Genomic DNA, 18743 nt, shown 5'->3' with positions numbered 1-18743 from the left:
AATTGTATTTTCCTTATAGGTTATGAAGATCAAATAAGATAATAAATATAAATATCTTATCACAGTACTTGGCACATATATGTTGGTATATAGTAACCACCCAATAATATTTTTGTCTCTTTCCTTTGAAGATTTATTAGTTTTTGCAGTCATTATCCAATTAGCTCTTTAAATTCAGTCACTTGGTTTTTTTTTGTCTTTTTGTCATTTCTTTGGCGGCACCTGTGGCATATGGAGGTTCCCAGGCTAGGGGTCTAATCAGAGCTGCAGTTGCCGCCTACACCAGAGCCACAACAATGAGGGGTACAAGCCGTGTCTGTGACCTACACCACAGCTCACAGCAACGCCGGATCCTTAACCCACTGAGCAAGGCCAGGGATTGAACGCCCAACTTCGTGGTTACTAGTTGGATTCGTTAACCACTGAGCCGCGGTGGGAACTCCCACTTGTTTTTGTCTAGATTGCAAATATAAAACATGGTCATTATAGATAATAAAAGAAAACAATGATCTTTTGCAAATAGAGGCTATACATTTTCTTCATGCTGACATGAAACAATTTTTAAAATAGATCATATGTCAGGCCATAAAGGACACATCAGCAAATATCAAAGAATCTGTAGCATGCAGTCTGTGGCCTCTGACCACAATAAAATAAAGTTAGAAAATAGCTAACAAAAAGATACCTGAAAATCCCTATAATTTTGGAAACAAAAACATGCTTATCTGTTGGTAAGAGAAGATATAATAGAAATTATGAAATATTTAAATAGCAGCAGGATCAGTATATCAGAACCTGTGGAATAAAACTAAAATTAAAATTCTAATGCTCATACTAGAATATAAGAAATATTGAAAATTATAAAGCAAAGTATTTAACTCAAGGTGTTAGAAAAAGAACAACTAAAAAATCCCCCCAAAAGAATAAAAGAAATAATAGAGTAAATCAGTGACATTGAAATAAAGGAACAATAGAGAGGATCCACAAAACTAAAATCTGTTTTTTGCTTTTTTTTTTCGTCTTTTTGCTATTTCTTTGGGCCGCTCCCGCGGCATATGGAGGTTCCCAGGCTAGGGGTCCAATCGGAGCTGTAGCCCCGGCCTATGCCAGACCTACAGCAACGCGGGATCCGAGCCGCGTCTGCAACCTACACCACAGCTCACGGCAATGCTGGATCATTAACCCACTGAGCAAGGGCAGGGACCGAACCTGCAACCTCATGGTTCCTAGTCGGATTCGTTAACCACTGCGCCATGACGGGAACTCCTAAAATCTGGCTTAATGAAAAAGAAAGACTTGAAAAACCTGTGATGATATTGATAATTTTTGATATTTGACAATATCAGAAGAGATATAATAAATAATATTTGGAATTTTAAAAATGAAGCATTCACTCAGGAAAAACTAAGTTTTAAAAAATCATTAGAAAATATTGTAAACAACTTCATAACAATACATTTGACAACTCGGATGAAATGGATGATTTTCTAATAAAATATAAATTACCAAAATTGATTGAAAAAAAATAGAAACTTGACCGGTTCAATAGTTATTTGATAATAGTTCTGAATAAGTCATCAGAACGTGCCTCATTTTCCCACCCTGACCTAATGCCAGACTCAAATGTTCTAAAAGATAAAGTTTACTACACTTGTAAGGAAAAAGTAATCTCTAGCTTGGACAAAGTTTCCAGAGAATATAAAGAGAGTTGGAAAACTGCTTAATTTATATATGAGAGATATAACTAGCACAACTGGTTAAGGACAGTACTAGAAAGGAAAACTATGGGTTGATCTCATTTAATAACACAGATTTAAACATCTTAAATAAAATATTCACAAGTTGAATCTGTGATTGTGTGTTAAAACATTTATTGGACTAGGTTGGGTTATTCCATTAATGCAAGGGTTGTTTTTAACATTAGAAACAATATTAGTGTAATGGACTATATTGAAAGAGTAAATGAATAAAAGCACATGAAGTACGTATGATTCGCTCCATTAAGGAGCCAGAGCAAAGTGCAGATCAGAAAGACAAGATGTGGGTGTCTTGCACCCATAATTTACTGGCTGTGTTCCTTGGGCCAGTTTCCTTATCTGTAAAATAAGAATTATAATGGTTTTGACCTCATAGGTTTTTTAAATGAACTAAAGGAGTTCACGGTATGTAAAGCATTTAGAATAATGCCTGGCCCCCTGTAATTATTCAATTCTTGATTGCCATTATGAACCTCTACTCCATAAACAATGTAGCCTTCCTGACCTGCCCATCTGGATTGTTTGTCAGGTTACACACTCTTACACTGTGCTGCAGCTTGGGGTCGTTTGGAAACTTTGAAAACCCTGGTGGAATTGGATGTTGATATAGAAGCTCTGAACTTCCGGGAAGAAAAAGCTCGAGATGTTGCTGCTCGGTATTCCCAGACTGAGTGTGTTGAATTCTTGGACTGGGCAGGTAAGGAAGCTCACAAGAGAGCAAACTGCCTGAGTCATGGATTTTCCTCCCAGAAGTTGTCCATTTATATGCTGTGTCTTTAACAAAGCAAAGAGGTGATTAGCATTTTCACCTTCTATCAAGATGTTGTATTTGTAGACATAATCATAGTCACTGTTGATAATATGTGAAATCTTGCTTTTTTTCTTCTTCTTTTTTTTTTTTTTTTTGCTAATTTTCTTTTGGCCTAAAACATTGTACTTAATAGAAACTGTATTGGAAACTGGTTGATTTACCAGCTTCTAACAATTTCACCAATAATTTTCCATAAGAATATATATGTAATGTAAGTTCAAGGCCATTTTCTGAGAGACCTAGGTAGAGTGGACCATTCCTTAAGTGTTTTTTTAAAAACAACAGATATTTGAGTAATGCATTTGATTCCCTAGGTAGAAACAATTGTAATAATTTAAAATGGCTTGCTGGGCAAAATTAATCTATGGTTTTAGAAGTTGAAATAGCAGGTATCTTTATGACATGAGGGGAACTTATAGGGCATAATATTCTTCTTAATTTGGTTGCTCTTTACATGGTGTGCTCATTTGTGAAAATCATTGAGCTGTGCACTATAAACTTTGCACTTTTTTTGTATGTTATACTTCAATCAGAAGTCAAAAAGTGTACTATTTTGAGTTTTACTACTACTTATTTATTTCCACAACCCTCCAGAATAGAGCTTAAGAGATTTCAGAAGGATACACCTGTGTAATTATGTATGCATACGAACATTGGTTAAAAAACTAGTACTAAGGAATTTCAAGACATTTATTTTACATAGTTATCCGTATTTGTGTTTTTAGCAAGCATTTTTTAAATGCCTACTGTGAGCATAGCATTGTTGTGGTACAATTGATTGTTCTTGCCCTTTGGATATGTGTTAGGTGGGGTATGATTAGCTAGAGACACATCCTATAGTTAAATAACAGTATCAGAAAGACTATAATTAAAGGTTAAAACAGCAGAGCTGGTGGTATATGTTATGTGATGGTCAAAGAACATGAATTCAGAACACGTGAGAGTTGAAGTGGGCCTTGAGGAAAGGGTGGAATTTAAATACACAGTATAAGGGGAAAGGGTGTGAGCAAAATCTTACAACTGCGAATGAAAGTGACATGTTGGGGAAATGGTGAGATTTCTTTGCTAGAACAGCAAGGCGTAGCTTACACTGGTAGACTACAGCACAGGTAGAATAATGAGAGAAAGTACATGGGTTCTTGAATCAGATTGCTTGAGTTTAGGTACTGGTGTCTCCACTGGAAACCTGTGTGACCTTGGACAATATACTTAAATCTTTTATGCTTCAGTCTTTATTTCTAGAAAAGGCGGGCCAATAATAGTTCTTACCTCTTGGAAGGGGGTTGTTGTGAGAATTAGATGAAATGATATAAAGCACTTAGCACAATGCCTAGTATGTGAACAACACTTGAAAAATGCTGCTGCTATTATTACAGTCAGATTACACCTTCAACTATCAAGCTAAGGTGCTTTCATTTCATTTCATTTATGTAGTCATTGGGAGCCATTGACAATTTTTATGTGGATGAAGAAGAGGGTGAAAGTGATATATCTAGGAAGATTCATATGGCAGCCCAAAGGAGCTTGCTTATCAGTAAAATGAGAAGGGAACTGGGAGAATTAATAGAAATAAGGAAATTGAGGGACGGTAACATATTTGAGAAGAAAAAAATGTTATACTTTGTAGATTATTTTATACATGATTGTCCTCTTGTACTAAATGTTTTCTGAGTCAATATTTCTGTCAATACCTTCAATTTTATGATTAGTTATACAAGCAAAATGAAGATAGCAAAGAATTTAATTGATCCCCATGAATAGATATTGTAAGCGAAACTCACATTATATAATTTAAATTTTTTATTTTATTTTTTATTTTTTTGCCTTTTCTAGGGCCTCTCCCATGGCACATGGAGGTTCCCAGGCTAGGGTTCTAATCCGAGCTGCAGCTGCCGGACTACACCAGAGCCACAGCAATGCAGGATCTGAGCTGTGTCTGCAACCTACACCACAGCTCACGGCAACGCCGGATCCTTAACCCACTGAACAAGGCCAGGGATCGAACCTGTAACCTCATGGCTCCTAGTCAGATTCGTTAACCACTGAGCCACAACGGAAACTCCTAAAATTCATTTTTTAATCTTTTATTTTTTATTTATTTATTTTTTTGCTTTTTAGGGCCATACCCATGGCATATGTAAGTTCCCAGGCCAGGGGTCGAATTGGAGCTACAGCTGCCTGCCTACACCATAGCCACAGCAATGCCAGATCCGAGCTGTATCCGCGACCTATACCACGGCTCATAGCAATGGATCCTTAACCCACTGAGCAAGGCCAGATCAAACCTTTGTCCTCATGAATACTAGTCAGATTCATTTCCACTGAGCCACAATGGGAACTCCCTTAAAATTCATTTTTTGAAGAATGACCCATGGTACTTAAAAAACACAATCCAGGAACAAATTTTTCTGTAACTTAAAGTTTGGGACTTAGTGGGTATTGAGTTTCATTTGTTTCCTTCTCCCTAATGTCCACCTGTTTAGTTTGCATCCTTGAGTGCTTGTTTGGAGGTTCTAGTAGGGGAGCGCAGCTACTCGCATACCCTTGACCAAAGAACAGTCCTCCTCTTTCGGGGATGGTTGTCCTCTTCCACCCAGCCTGCAGCTTCGGGAGGGGCGCACATGGAGCGGTGAGGGAGGAAGGGGACACCTGCCTAGCCAGCCAGATCAGCCGAATCAACCCTGGAAATCAGTGGGGTGACAGATGTCGCAGCCAGATCGCCATCACATCCTAGTTTGCATCCTTACAATCTTGGGGGAATTATACCTACTATTTCCTATCAGTGAAGATAAAAGAAGACTATAGTACTATAATTGTTCCGTTTCCAGGTCAGAATGGAATTGTCAGAATTGGAACTTCATGGTAATGTAGCTGTAGAATGTCAGAAATACAAACTACTTAACATAAAATATTACATTTGTTTAATTCAGACTTAAGAGTACAAACCACTCCCATTTCTTGTTCTAGTAAACAAGAACATCTGGAGTGGGAATCATCTGGAGAGGTTACAAGATTGAGGACTCCCTACCCCAGAGAGTTGTCTATACTACTGAAGATTCCACTATTAGAGAGAAATGTCTTTGGGTTTTTGAAGTTTGTAGACTTTTTAAGTACTCAAGTGTCCTCCATTAAAAGAAATATATTATCAGTGTTCTCTTAGAAGGGATTAGTTGACAGTTAAGAACCGTAAAGGGATGGAACAAGTATTCATGGACATGTGGGAGCAGGGCTGTGCTGTGGAAGAGTGGAAGCAAGGAGGGTCTAGAAAGTGGAACCATAAAACAGCTCTTAGTAATTTACAATAACCCAAGGCAGGCTTCTTTCTGTTACTTGTGAAGACCATAGCACTATTACTGTGCAAATGATTGTTTTTTTTTTTTTTAAGCTTTCCCCCTTATATTGATGGGAGATGTGTTATAGATTTGGCATATTTTTCTAGGATTTTTCAACATGTGAATAAAATCTGTCCTAGTCTCAGACCAAGTCTCTCAGTTTTTGTTTGGAAAATAGGGAATTTTTTTTGAAAAAATTGAGGTGGCAGATCCATAAAAGTGTGGAATAAAAACTGAGGCATCTTATCAACAAAAGTTTGAAATTAGAAAGTGTTAATATTTAATTCTTCACTTATTCTACTGAAAATAGAAACATCTATACTTTAAAAATTAATCTATTCCTTCATATTTCCATACTATTTTTAACAATCTGAGATGGAAAATTAAAAGTCTCCTCGTGGACATAAAATTTGCTCAGCTGACAGAAAAATCACAAACAGTATTTAAATCAGAGATTTATTGAAACATTAAATCAAGATTCTATTCTACAGATTGCCTAATGATTAGTAATTTAACACATTAAAAAGAACAAAACACCTAAACATGAAGAAGTGAGTGTATACAGTCTTTTCCCCAGTACTTTTAGTAAGTATGGATGCTGTTTTAGCTGAAGAGTAGCTTTTCAACTCAGGCTTCCTTGGAAAGTTTCAGTAAAGAATGTGGCAAAAAATTACAAAGGTTCCCAAAGAACCATTTTTATCCTTACAAGTTCTTTCAATAAATTTCTTGTGCAGTGTCCATATTGGACTGAGCTATATTTGCACATGGATCTTTCTAGTATCTCCTGAGTCCTTCTCCTCCTTCACTCTTCTTCCTCTTTAGTTTTCGGTGCTTGACTTTCTTAGCTGGAGGGTGGTGGGACACCTGATTCAGGTACTTGGTCATCATTGATGTTGTGGCCACCAGTTTGAAGAGTATTTGGTCAATGTCATAAACGGACTGGTTTTCTATATCATTACCAGATGTGTCTAAGGAGGCTTGTTTCTTCAGCTAAAAGGAGGAAAACAAATAATATTAAAGATTTTTCTCTGACTGTAGTTCAAATTACAAATTTGTTTTCTGGATGAACGCACTTCAGCTCTAAACACAATGAATGAATGAATTAATTAATTAAATGACTTATTTAGACAAAGGAAAAGTTACTGTAGAAGAAAGGTTTAAATGCAGAAGAAATGCTCTTTTGTATATGCCCCTGTATAAGATTATAGTGATCTATATCATCAGCAAATATTTAATACACACTTTTTATGATTACAACATTCTGCTAGGAGAAATTATATAAATATTAGTAAAATATTTTTCTTTACTAAACAACCTTCAGGTGTAATGTGATGAAATCATAGTCATAAACATCTGACTGTTGTGAAGATCAATGAGCTTTTAAGATTGCCTCAAAATACGGTGTCATTAGCAAAGTGGGAAATTAGTTTGAGTACTGTTTTCCAGAAAGTTATCCTAAAATTAGAAATGAGTTTACAGTCCATTAAAAAAGTACATGCCAACTTTTGTAGACTTAGCTTTCTTTGATCGATCAGAAAGGGATCTAACAAGATCTGTTGTTCCAGATCCTTCTTTTTATGGATCAGGCAGCTGAGAAAGATACAGTGACTTACCTAAGGACCCAGACAGATAATGTCATTTCCTACACATTCTACTCATTGTAGCTCACTACTTTATTGCTGTGTTTTGTAACTTGAAATAATCTATCTAAAATAATAGATTATCTTATGGACCTTTTAATTCAATACACATTTGTTGAGCACCTAGTATGTGCAAGATACTGTGCTAGATGCTTGTGGTGAATGGTGGGAGTGGGGAAGGTTACAAAAAAGAAAAAGGCACCCCTGCTGTTGTGCAATGGGTTCAGCAACATCTCTGGAACGCTGGGACATAGGTTCGATCCCCAGCCAGGTACAGCGAGTAAGGATCTGGCATTGCTACCAGCTGCAGCATTGGTTACAACTGTGGCTTGGATCTGATCCCTGGCCTGGGAACTCCATATGCCAAAGAGCGGAGAAAAAAAAAAAAAACAGTGTTTATTCTCTCAGAGAAGCTCATACTCTTATATCTTATCTTTTAAACTCTTTGACATTCTATAACTATCACTATTTGCATCACTAATTTACCTTTTTTTTGTGTTTCTTCCATTTCATCCACAGGTAATGTGCAGACAAAACAAACAAGATTAAAAGTAGAGCTTGTGCTAAAATATAAGTAAGATGTAAACAACCCTGAAATATGTCCGTATTAGCAAAACTGCAGCATAGTTTGTCCAGAGGGTAAGGTAAACAGTGGGATGGAGGAGGCTTAACTTTCAGATAATGCATTTCTTCTGGAAAAATCTCCCATCCAACCTTTGTCCAGGTAGTGCCATCACAAATGCAGAGGCTCCCCCTGAAGAAGCAGATAACCAACAGAGAAAAAATCAGGGATAGTCCTTGAGTGGACATTTTTCTTTCTTAATCGGGAAAAAAAAATTATAGTCAAAAAATTGGTTAGAGACAGAGCAAAAACACCCTGAGTATTAGTTAATGCGGTGCTCCAGAAAGCACTTGAGGTAATTTTCCTAGTCAGCAAAATATATACTGATGACCATGGTAACATCATCAGTCATAGTGATTCAGGGATAAGCTCAGTGACATCATAAAGAACCACATTGGAACTAAAAGGTGCCACTTAGCCAATCACCTTGGGTTTCTTAGGGAGACTTTTTCTTGCTTTTTTACCAGAATGGTTTGAACCTCTTCAGTTTTCTGATAAAGACTTTCCTAATATTTTGCTAGATAATACATTTAAATTATAACTATATGAATAGAATTTCATGGAAACAATTTACATATATTCCTTCCAACTCTTTTAAAGTATGGCACATTCATATCTGCTTAAAAAATAGCTATAGTTATACCATTTCATACAAACTAGCACCTGCTTCTGTTTCTTTCATTCTGGAATGTCATTCCCTTCAAATAGTTAAGCAAATACTGAGAGTCTCCCTCTTTTGACCTATGTATTTTTGGTAGCAATGCGGAACTATCAGGTAGCAGGTAGGGGTGGGGAATTGGCATGGTATGTGAGAAAGAGAAGGTGAGGTAGCATGGTATACAATAAGGTGAGACAGACTCTGACTTTAAGGAGTTTACAGGCTAGAGGTAGAAAAGCAAGATAATAAAAAATTACAAGACAGACTAAACCCAAGCTAAACCAAATTATAATCGTGTTGCAGCAGATAGAACAATGAGTTCTGCTTGGGGGAATTAGGAGTTTCACAGAAGTGCATTTTAAGTAAGCGTTGAAGAATGAATAGAATTTTTGTGGGTGGCAGTGCAGAAAGGGCATCTTAGGTTGATGAAACATAATAAGCAAAGAAATTCTGTGTAAACATTTATACAATAAATATTTATTGAGAACCTCTTATGTGCTAAATACTGTTCTAGGAGATCAGCATATGTACACAACACCCACAAAGCAATCTCTATGGAGTTTACTTTCTAGTGGGGAGGCACAGAAAATAAAGTCTATCTAAATTGATGCATCTGTGGAGTGCTATGGAGAAAAATAGAGTGGCAAGGAAATTATGAAGTTGCTAGTAAGTGAATGAGTGAGTGTATGTTACTTTTTGGAGGGCTGAGTCAGGAGACACCTCTTTGGTAAGGTGATGTTCAAGCAGAGACCTGAGGAAGTAAAGAAGGGAGCCCTGTCGACATCTATGGGCAGAGGGAACAGGAAGCAAATTATGGATAGACTCTGGATGAATGTTGGGAGGAATAAAACTGGGAAGATAGTGTGTGGCTAGATAGGCCTCAGAGGGCCGTGCATTTTACTCAATAGTCAATATGGAGTCATTCATAGGATTTTGAGGAGAGGAGTAATATAATAGTAAACTTATTGAGTGTGCCAGGCAATGTGTTAAGACATTTGCATGCATTATACTATATTTTGCTTAATTCTTACAACAACGCTATGGGGACTGTACTCTAATACTTCCATTTTATAGATGGAGAAACTGAGGTTAAAAGGGGTTAAGATATTGCTATGGTCTGGATGTTTGTGTCCCACCAAATTCATATATTGAAATCCTGGTGCCCAGTGTGATGGTATTAAGAAGCGGGGCCTTAGGGAGATACTTAGGACATGAAGCTAGAGCTGTCATGAATGGAATTAGTGTTCCTATGAAAGAGTCCCCACAGAGTTCCCTAGTCCCATCCATTGAGTGAGGACACAGGGAGAAAATGCTGGGAATGAAGGAAGAGGGCTCTCACTAGACTGCAGCCACCGTGGTGCCTTGATCGTAGACTGCCCAGCCTCTGTAACTGTGAAAAATAAGTTCCTGCCGTTTATAAGCTACCCAGTCTGGTGTTTTCTACTCCGAATGCACTAAGACAGGTATGGTAGCATTAAGAGGATGCTTGCAGTAAGCTCCTTTCTCTACCAAGCCACCCAAAATAAATAAACATTCTCAGTAAAATCAGCATGCTTACAACAAATGCTCTTTTATGGCAAGTTCCTTAGGCCCCTCTTCTAACTAATTCCTCCACTATTCTCCATCCTGTATTGCAGGGTTTTTTTGTTTTGTTTTGTTTTGTTTTTTCCATTTCTTGGGCTGCTCCTGCGGCATATGGATTTTCCTAGGCTAGGGGTCAAATTGGAGCTGTGGCCACCAGCCTACACCACAGCCACAGCAATGCAGGATCCGAGCCGTGCCTGTGACCTCCACACTACAGCTCACTGCAACGCCGGATCCTTAACCCACTGAGCAAGGCCAGGGATCGAACCTGCAACCTCATGGTTCCTAGTTGGATTCGTTAACCACTGCGCCACCACAGTAGTGGTTCCAGTCCTGTATTGCAGTTCTGGAACCACTACTGACTCCAGGTCATCCAGCTGGTGGAGCAAAACCTAAACCTTGGATTCCAGTTTAGGGAGTTAATTCTGCTTGCAACATGATTGATACTTTGAAGCTGTTAAGAGCTGGCAGGAAGAAGACCAATTGACTGGTCCATATACATTAATACTCTTCCAGATGTGGCTCTCAGTTTGACTATGGAAAGTACTCTTGTCCACTTTACAAATAGGCAAAAGAGGCTCATCAAGATGGTTGGATACTACAGATGACATAATTGAACTTCAGACTGATTTCATTACATCTTTAAAAAAATGCCACTTTGGAGTTTTATGAAATTGTCTCTACTGAGGCTTGATCGTGGCCTCCAAAGATATCCAGGTCCTAATCACTGGAACCTGTGAATGTTATAGGGCAGATATGATTAAATTAAGGATAATGAGGTAGGGAAATTATCCCGGATTGTCTAGGTGGACCCTATATGTAATCACGGGTGTCCTTATGGAAAATAGAGGGATGTTTGACATGAGGAGAAAATGATGTGCTGTCAGAAGCAGAGATTGGTGTGATGCACTTTGAAATGTCAGGGAGGGCCACAAGCTGAAGAACATAGATGTTGCTAGAAGCTGAGAAAGGCGAGGAGTGGGTTTTTCTCACAGAGCCTTGAGAAGGAATAAGCCCTGCCAATGCCTTGCCTTTAGTCCAGTGAACTGGAGATTTCTGGTCTCCAGAACTGTAAAGAATAAGCTAGTGCTGTTTTAAACCATCAAATCTGTAGTAATTTGTTACAGCAGCCATGGGAAATTAATACAGATGTTTGTACCTGGAAGTGTGGTGTGACTGTAACAAATACTGAAAAATGTGGAAGTGGCTTTGGAATTGGGTATTGGGTGGATGGAAGAATTTTGAGGTCCATGATAGAAAAAGCCTCGATTGCCCTGAGCAGACTGTTGGTAGAAATATGGACCCTAAAGTGCCGCTGGTGAGGGTTCAGAAGGAAATGTGGAACATATTATTGGAAACTGGAGGAAAAGCAGTCTTGTTACATAATAGCAGAAAGCTTAACTGAAGTGTGTCCTGCCCTTGTGTGGAAAGCAGAACTTATAAGTGCTGCCCTTGGATATTTACTGGAAGATACTTCCAAAGGAGGTGTGCAAGGCATGACCTGGTTCCTCGTGTTGCTTATAGTAAAATGGGAGAGGGGAGAGATAAATTGAGGAAAGAACTGTTATACAAAAGGGAAACAGGGAGTTCCCATCATGGCTCAGTGGAAATGAATCTGACTAGTATCTATGAGGACACAGGTTCGATCCCTGGCCTCACTCAGTAGGTCAGGGATCTGGCGTTGCTGTGAGCTGTGGTGTAGGTCCTGTGACCTGTGTCTGTCCAGGCTCGGATCCCACATTGTTGTGGATGTGGCTTAGGTGGGCAACTATAGCTCCAATTCGACCCCTAGACTGGGAACCTCCATACGCTGTGGGTCCGGTCCTAAAAAAGCAAAAAAAAAAAAAAAAAAAAAAAAAAAAAGTACAAGAGAAATAGAACCTGATGATTTGGGAAATTCTCAGCCTACTTAGGTGGTAAAAATGCTAAAATTAGGAGATTCACAGCCAGGAAAATGTACTCTGGAGTGAAGCAAGGATGTGGTGGGACAGTGTTTTTTACTAGTGCTGAAGAGATTAGGTGTGTTACTCATGGATTCCCCTCATACATCTCTGCAGGCATCATAGGAATGGAAATGAGATTATCTAAGAAAGACCTGTGGAGGAACCTCTTGGATAATAGAATGAATCTTTCTGATATGCAGGGAGACTAAAGAGGTTTTTGAGAATGTTATACCAGTAGAAACATTGCCAATGCGGACCGATGGACAGAGAGACGACCAAATGAGAAAAGAATGCCAGGTGCCTAAAACTATATTGGCAGGAAATGGACTGACAAAACCTTCAGCTACAAAAACTTTCTATCTTTTATGCAAAAGGAAGGATGACTCAGGCTGGAGTTGCAGGCCAAGAGGTTGGAGTCTTACACCACAGAGGATTAGTCCCAGGTTTTTATTCCTAATAAAATTTGCCTGGGATTTCAAAATTGCTTGGGACTTTGGTGATTCCTTTTTTTCCTTCTATTTTCTCACTTTTCAGAATGGAAATATCTGTAACTATTGCTCTGTGCATTGTACGTTGGAAGTAGATAACTTGTTTTCTAGTTTCACAGGTCTGCAGATGGAGAGGAATTTTACCCTGGGGTGGATGTCTCACCCATACCTTATTTAGATGATAAGATCTTAGACTTTTGAGCTGGTGATATTTTAGATAAGCATTTGTGCTGAGACTTGGCTTTTGGCATGGGGTAAATTTATTTTGCACATGGGATAGATGTAATTTTGTGAGGCCAGAGGGTAGACTGTGGTAGGCTGAAAGCTGTCTACCGAAGGTATTTAGGTCCTAATCCCTGGAACCTGTGAATGTTACCTCATGCGGGATTTTGCAGACCCTTAAATTAAGGATCTTGAGATATGGAGATTATCCTGCATTATCCAGCTAGGACCTAATATGTAATCACAAGTGTCTCTATTATAAGTGAGAGGAAGAAGGAGATCTGACACAGCAGAGAAGGTGAGTTGATGATGGGAGGCTGGAGTGATATCCTTTGAAGGTGAAAGGAGGAGTCATCAGCCAAGGAATATAGGCCTCCACTAGAGATTGAGGCTGAAAAATGGCAAGAGAATAGATTCTCCTCTCAGAGCCTCCCGAATGAATCTTCCCTGCCAACACCTTGACTGTAGCTCAGCAAAACTCATTCAAGACTTTTGGCCTCTAGAGTTGAAAGAGGATTAACTTACATTGTTTCAAGTCACTAAATTTGTGGCAATTTGTTATAGCCACCAGAAATGAATCAGTCATTAATAGGAGGCTAATCTACCATTTCCTATATTCAGTTGTTCCATCTAAGAATATGGTAAATTTTTCCATTTATTTGAGTCTTTTATTTCTCTTAGAGTATTGTAATTTTATTTAAATGGGTCTTGGAAATTTTGGGATGAGTGCTATAGACAATGGATTTTTTTTTTTTTTTGTCTTTTGTATTTTTAGGGCTGTACCCACGGCATGTGGAGGTTCCTAGGCTAGGGGTCTAATTGGAGCTACAGCTGCCGGCCTATGCCACAGCCACAGCAATGCCAGATCTGAGCCATGTCTGTGACCTACACCACAGCTCACGGCAATGCTGGATCCGTAACCCACTCAGCGAGGCCAGGGATCGAACCTGCAACCTCATGGTTCCTCGTCGGAATTACTTTAAACACTTTTTTTTTTAAGGAGGGCAGCTATTTTGAATTTATTTTGAAGGATTGAGAAGCAAGTGATCGACAGTTTTTCTATTGGAAATATTTTTGTTCTTTACTCCAGAGTAGATATTTTAAAAGAATATGGTCTCCCTGGGATCAGGTATCACATTTTATTTTTTATTATTTTTTACAGCCACACCCACAGCATATGGAAATTCTTGGGCCAGGGGTTGAATCAGAGTTGCAGATGCAGCTTATGCCACAGTCACAGCAATACCAGATCTTTAACCCACTGATCAAGGCCAGGGATCAAACCCACATCGTCACAGAGACAACATCAGGTTCTCAACTTGCTGAGCTGCGGTGGGAACCCCTTTTTTATTTTTTTAAAAAAATTTTAACAGCAGGTATCACATTTTATATTTATTTGTTCTTCAAAAATTTTAATGCAGTTCTGGGACTACAGCAAATGTCTCAAAGTGCTCTGCTAGTTGAGTGTTTTGCCTTGAAATTCCGCAAGGAGAATAACCATAACAGATCTCCCACACAGTCTTTATAAAACTCTAGATATATAATAGTACATTACAAACTGTTGAGCATATTTTTTGTCTTTGTCTTATTTTTGTGCATTTTACTGTCCTGTTCTTTCAGATGCAAGGCTGGCACTGAAAAAATATATTGCGAAGGTCTCTGCAACTGTTACAGACCCAGAAAAGGGCCCAGGGAAGCTTTTTAAGGAAGACAAGGTACTACGTTGTGCTTATAGTTTGTTCTGAAGTCTTTTGTGATTTTTGGCTTGTATCTTTTAATTTCTACACTAATGCACTAGAAGTAGGTGGTGGTCCTTAGGTCCTCACTGCTCTCTTCTCCCTCCCTTCCTTCCTTTTTTCCTTTCTTAATAAACTACTGATTAGAGATAGTCTGATAATAATTAAATGAAATAATATTACAGAGTGACATGGAGATATACTAAGTATCACAGCCAACACCATGAATGGATCTTAGAAATGTAATGTTGAGTGAAAAAAAAAATCTCCAAAGAATACATAGATTTTTATAAAGCTCAAACCCAAGCCAAACTAAACTCTATTGTTTGGGGATGCCTGAGTATGGGGTAAAAGTATTTAAAGAAGGAAAGCAAAGGTATAAGTGCAGATCATGGTTATCTCTTGGAGGTGGGCAAGGGGATGAAGTGGGAGAGGGGCACAGAAGCAGCATTAATGGTATTGGCAGTGTTCTTGTTCTTTATGTTGATTAGCGGGATCCACTGATACTTATTTCATTTTATGTTTTAAAACGTTGATACACAGCATATGTCTTATATATATGCACATTACATATTTTTTAGTATGTCGAATTTTACACAATGGTATAAAGATACAGAGATGTAAAGAGAGCTAATTGTAAAACCAGCTTGCCACATTTACTATATACTAAGTACTGCTTCTGAATTAGTTTTTACTTTGGATGTACACACAAAAGAGATAGGCTCAAGATATCAGAAATGTGTTTTGGTTTTAATTTTTTTCCTATGCAAAAATGTTCTGTGTGAAACAAAATATAGGCAAAATTCTATTAGAATAGCTATTGCATCTTTTAGATCTGCAAAACAATCCTTCTGGCACAAACAGTGCTTTGTCAAACTGGTTACTATAAACGCCTTTTAATTTCAACTTTTAAATATTTGGTTATTTGAATTAGAAAATATTATGTATATATAGTAATAATTAGAATAAAAGTGAAACATATAAAGCAAACTTAATAGTTTTCTCTTTTCCCTTTCTAGTCTTATTATCCTATGGTTCTAGTAACACTTCTGTGTTAATCTCATCATACTTTTCCTTTCACTTATATAAACACATGTATGCATATATATATTTTTGTAAGTTTTTTTTATATATATAAAAATGGGTTAAGGGAGTTCCTGCTGTGGCACAATAGGTTAATGATCCAGCTCATCTCTGTGGCTTTGACAGTTTGATCCCCAGCTCAGTGCCTTGAGTTAAGGATCCAGCATTGCCCCAGCTGTGGCATAGTTTGCAGATGCAGCTTGGATTTGATCCCTGGCCTGGGAATTTCCATATATGCATGGGGCATGGCTGAAAAAGGAAAAAAATAAAAATGGGTTCATACGATACAAATTATTCTTTAATTTGCTTTTGTTCCTTTCAAGAATATATTATGAACATCTTTCCACATCCATTCATTCTGTATACTTCTGCATATACCACTGCTTATTTAATAATATGGATAGGACACATAGTAAATTTATTCATGTCTCTTTTGTTACAAACCATAGAACATGAACATCTTAAATCAGACACCAGCAGTTTGCTGTGCAAAGAGGTGGTTTTACGATGCGAATTTAGAGGCTTTCAGTGAGATGGAGACCTTTTTGTATTTCTTGTACTTCTTCCTCCTGTAAACCTGAGAAAGAATAAAATACCAGCATTGTTTGTTGAGTGGCATACAGGTCATATCATCCACTTATTCTTTTCCAACCTTTTTTTTGTCTTTTTGCCTTCTCTAGGGCCGCTCCCGCAGCATATGGAGGTTCCCAGGCTAGGGGTCGAATCGGAGCTGTAGCAGCCGGCCTACGCCAGAGCCACAGCAACGTGGGATCCGAGCCATGTCTGCAATCTACACAACAGCTCATGGCAACGCCAGATCCTTAATCCGCTGAGCAAGGGCAGGGATCGAACCCGCAACCTCATGGTTGCTAGTCAGATTCGTTAACCACTGCGCCACGACGGGAACTCCCTCTTTTCCAACCTTTGCAAACACTTCTTTATCAGAGGGCTCAATGAAAATAAAGAATTAGGGAGAGGGGGTAGACTGGCTCAGGGCTTCATGAGTCTAGATTAAGAGTTTCATTATTCTCACATTCTACTAATGTTAGAGCTGCACTGCCCACTATAGTAACCCCTAGCCACATGTGGCTATTTAAATTAGAATTAATTAAACTATTTAAAAATTTAGTTTGTTAGCCACGCTAGCCACTTTTCCAGTGCTCACTGGCTATGTCTAATGGCGACTCTGTTGAACAAAGCAGGTAAAGAGCATGTCCATCATCACAGAAAGTTATGTTGCACAGTGCTGGTTTGGAGATAGTAGAGATTTTTATTTTTTAATTAATTAATTAATTAATTTTTTTATTTTTTGCTATTTCTTGGGCCGCTCCCATGGCATATGGAGGTTCCCAGGCTAGGGGTCGAATCGGAGCTGTAGCCACGCGCCTACGCCAGAGCCACAGCAACGTGGGATCTGAGCCACGTCTGCAACCTACATCGCAGCTCACGGCAACGCCGGATCGTTTAACCCACTGAGCAAGGGTAGGGACTGAACCCGCAACGTCATGGTCCCTAGTCAGATTCGTTAACCACTGCGCCTCGACGGGAACTCCGAGATTTTTATTTTTTAATAAATAAGTGGTAAATTCTTTGTTTCTGTCTCTAGAATACCATCCTCAGTGCATGCCGTATAAAAAATGAGTGGTTGGAAACCCATTTGGAAGCTTCCATTAATGAGCTTTTTGAGCAGAAACAGCAATTGGAAGATATTGTGACTCCTATCTTCACAAAAATGGCTACACCACGTAAGTTTTGGGAAAAATGGTTTGATTGTCAGAAAAGATGAAAATTAAGTTCAGTGTTATTTCTGATGTACTCTGATTTCAACAGTTGTCATTAAGTAGTCATTAACCTTGTTCCAAGCACTAATCTATAACTCAGTTTCATTAGTAGTTTCAATATGATCAATAGCTAAAAGTAATGACTGAGTGATAGCTGTAGAGAATGTCTAATAGTAATCTTATTACCATCATTAATCATTTAGTTTTACGTAATTTACTATGGTTCTGACCCATGATTTTCAACTAAGAAGGCCTGTCCTCCAAGGAGATAAAGGTACAAAATTTGAAAAAAATATTTTCAGAGTTAGAACTCTATAGCTTGAAAAACCTGTTGTGGGAACACTACCCTGTCTGTAGAGAAGGTGCACCATCAGAATCTCGATGACATATGTGCCTAAGATTTTTAAAATATCAGTTCTTTGAGATGGAATTCTCAAACCATTAAATTCAGCACTTAAAATGTGTACAATTCAGTGGTTTTCAGTATAGTCACAGAGTTGTATAATTATCACCACTGTCTAATTTTAGAACTTTTTTTTTTTTTTTTGTCTTTTTGCCATTTCTTGGACCGCACCCTTGGCATGTGGAGGTTCCCAGGCCAGGGGTCGAATCAGAGCTGTAGCTGCCAGCCTATGCTAGAGCCACAGCAACGCGGGATCCGAGCCGCGTCTGCGACCTACATCACAGCTCACGGGCAACGCCAGATCCTTAACCCACTGAGTGAGGCCAGGGATCGAACCCGCAACCTCATGGTTTCTAGTCGGAAACGTTAACCACTGTGCCACGACGGGAACTCCTAATTTTAGAATATTTTAATACCCCCCCAAAGCAACACCATGCCTGTTAGCAGTCACAACCCATTCCTCCCTCTCTTAAACCCTGGGCAACCGCTAATTTATTACTCTGTGGATTACTGTTCTGAACATTTCATAGGTAGAATCATACAGTGTGTCACCTTTTGTGTCTGGCTTCTTTCACTTTGCACAATATTTTTAAGGTTCATCTGTGTTGTAATATGTGTCAGTATTCCTTTTTAATCACTGAATAATAGTACATGGGATGGATTCAAATTTATCCATACATTAA

The 18743-nt window shown here is 38.5% G+C and overlaps 2 protein-coding genes across 3 annotated transcripts in view; one reads left to right on the top strand and one right to left on the bottom strand.

The window, feature by feature from the left end:
- The window catches only part of LOC100624136 (ankyrin repeat domain-containing protein 45), a 119366-nt gene that overhangs the window by 8772 nt on the left and 91851 nt on the right, over positions 1-18743 (top strand). For both annotated transcript variants that reach the window (XM_021063653.1, XM_013989610.2), the window contains exons 3-5: positions 2287-2454; positions 14678-14772; positions 17483-17621. In XM_021063653.1, the coding sequence (XP_020919312.1) occupies positions 2287-2454; positions 14678-14772; positions 17483-17621 (402 nt within the window). The remainder of the gene's footprint in view (positions 1-2286; positions 2455-14677; positions 14773-17482; positions 17622-18743) is intronic.
- Positions 4821-10530, bottom strand: TEX50 (testis expressed 50). Its single transcript, XM_003130309.4, has 2 exons — positions 8027-10530; positions 4821-6890 (listed from the first exon to the last, which is right to left on the bottom strand). The coding sequence occupies exons 1-2, from the start codon at positions 8348-8350 to the stop codon at positions 6675-6677; spliced, it is 540 nt and encodes a 179-aa protein (XP_003130357.1). The 5' UTR covers positions 8351-10530; the 3' UTR covers positions 4821-6674.

This window comes from Sus scrofa, chromosome 9, assembly GCF_000003025.6.
Source record: "Sus scrofa isolate TJ Tabasco breed Duroc chromosome 9, Sscrofa11.1, whole genome shotgun sequence".
Lineage (NCBI taxonomy): Eukaryota > Metazoa > Chordata > Mammalia > Artiodactyla > Suidae > Sus > Sus scrofa.
The sequence above is the reverse complement of the archived record's forward strand: the minus strand, read 5'-3'. Positions and strand labels throughout refer to the sequence as shown.

Bases quoted from the DNA above. Each gene is read 5' to 3' on its own strand.
- TEX50 (XM_003130309.4), bottom strand. From the start codon at position 8,350: ATGTCCACTCAAGGACTATCCCTGATTTTTTCTCTGTTGGTTATCTGC. The intron at 6,891-8,026 runs GTAAATTAGTGA...TCCTCCTTTTAG, and splicing joins GGAAGAAACACAAAAAAAAG to CTGAAGAAACAAGCCTCCTT.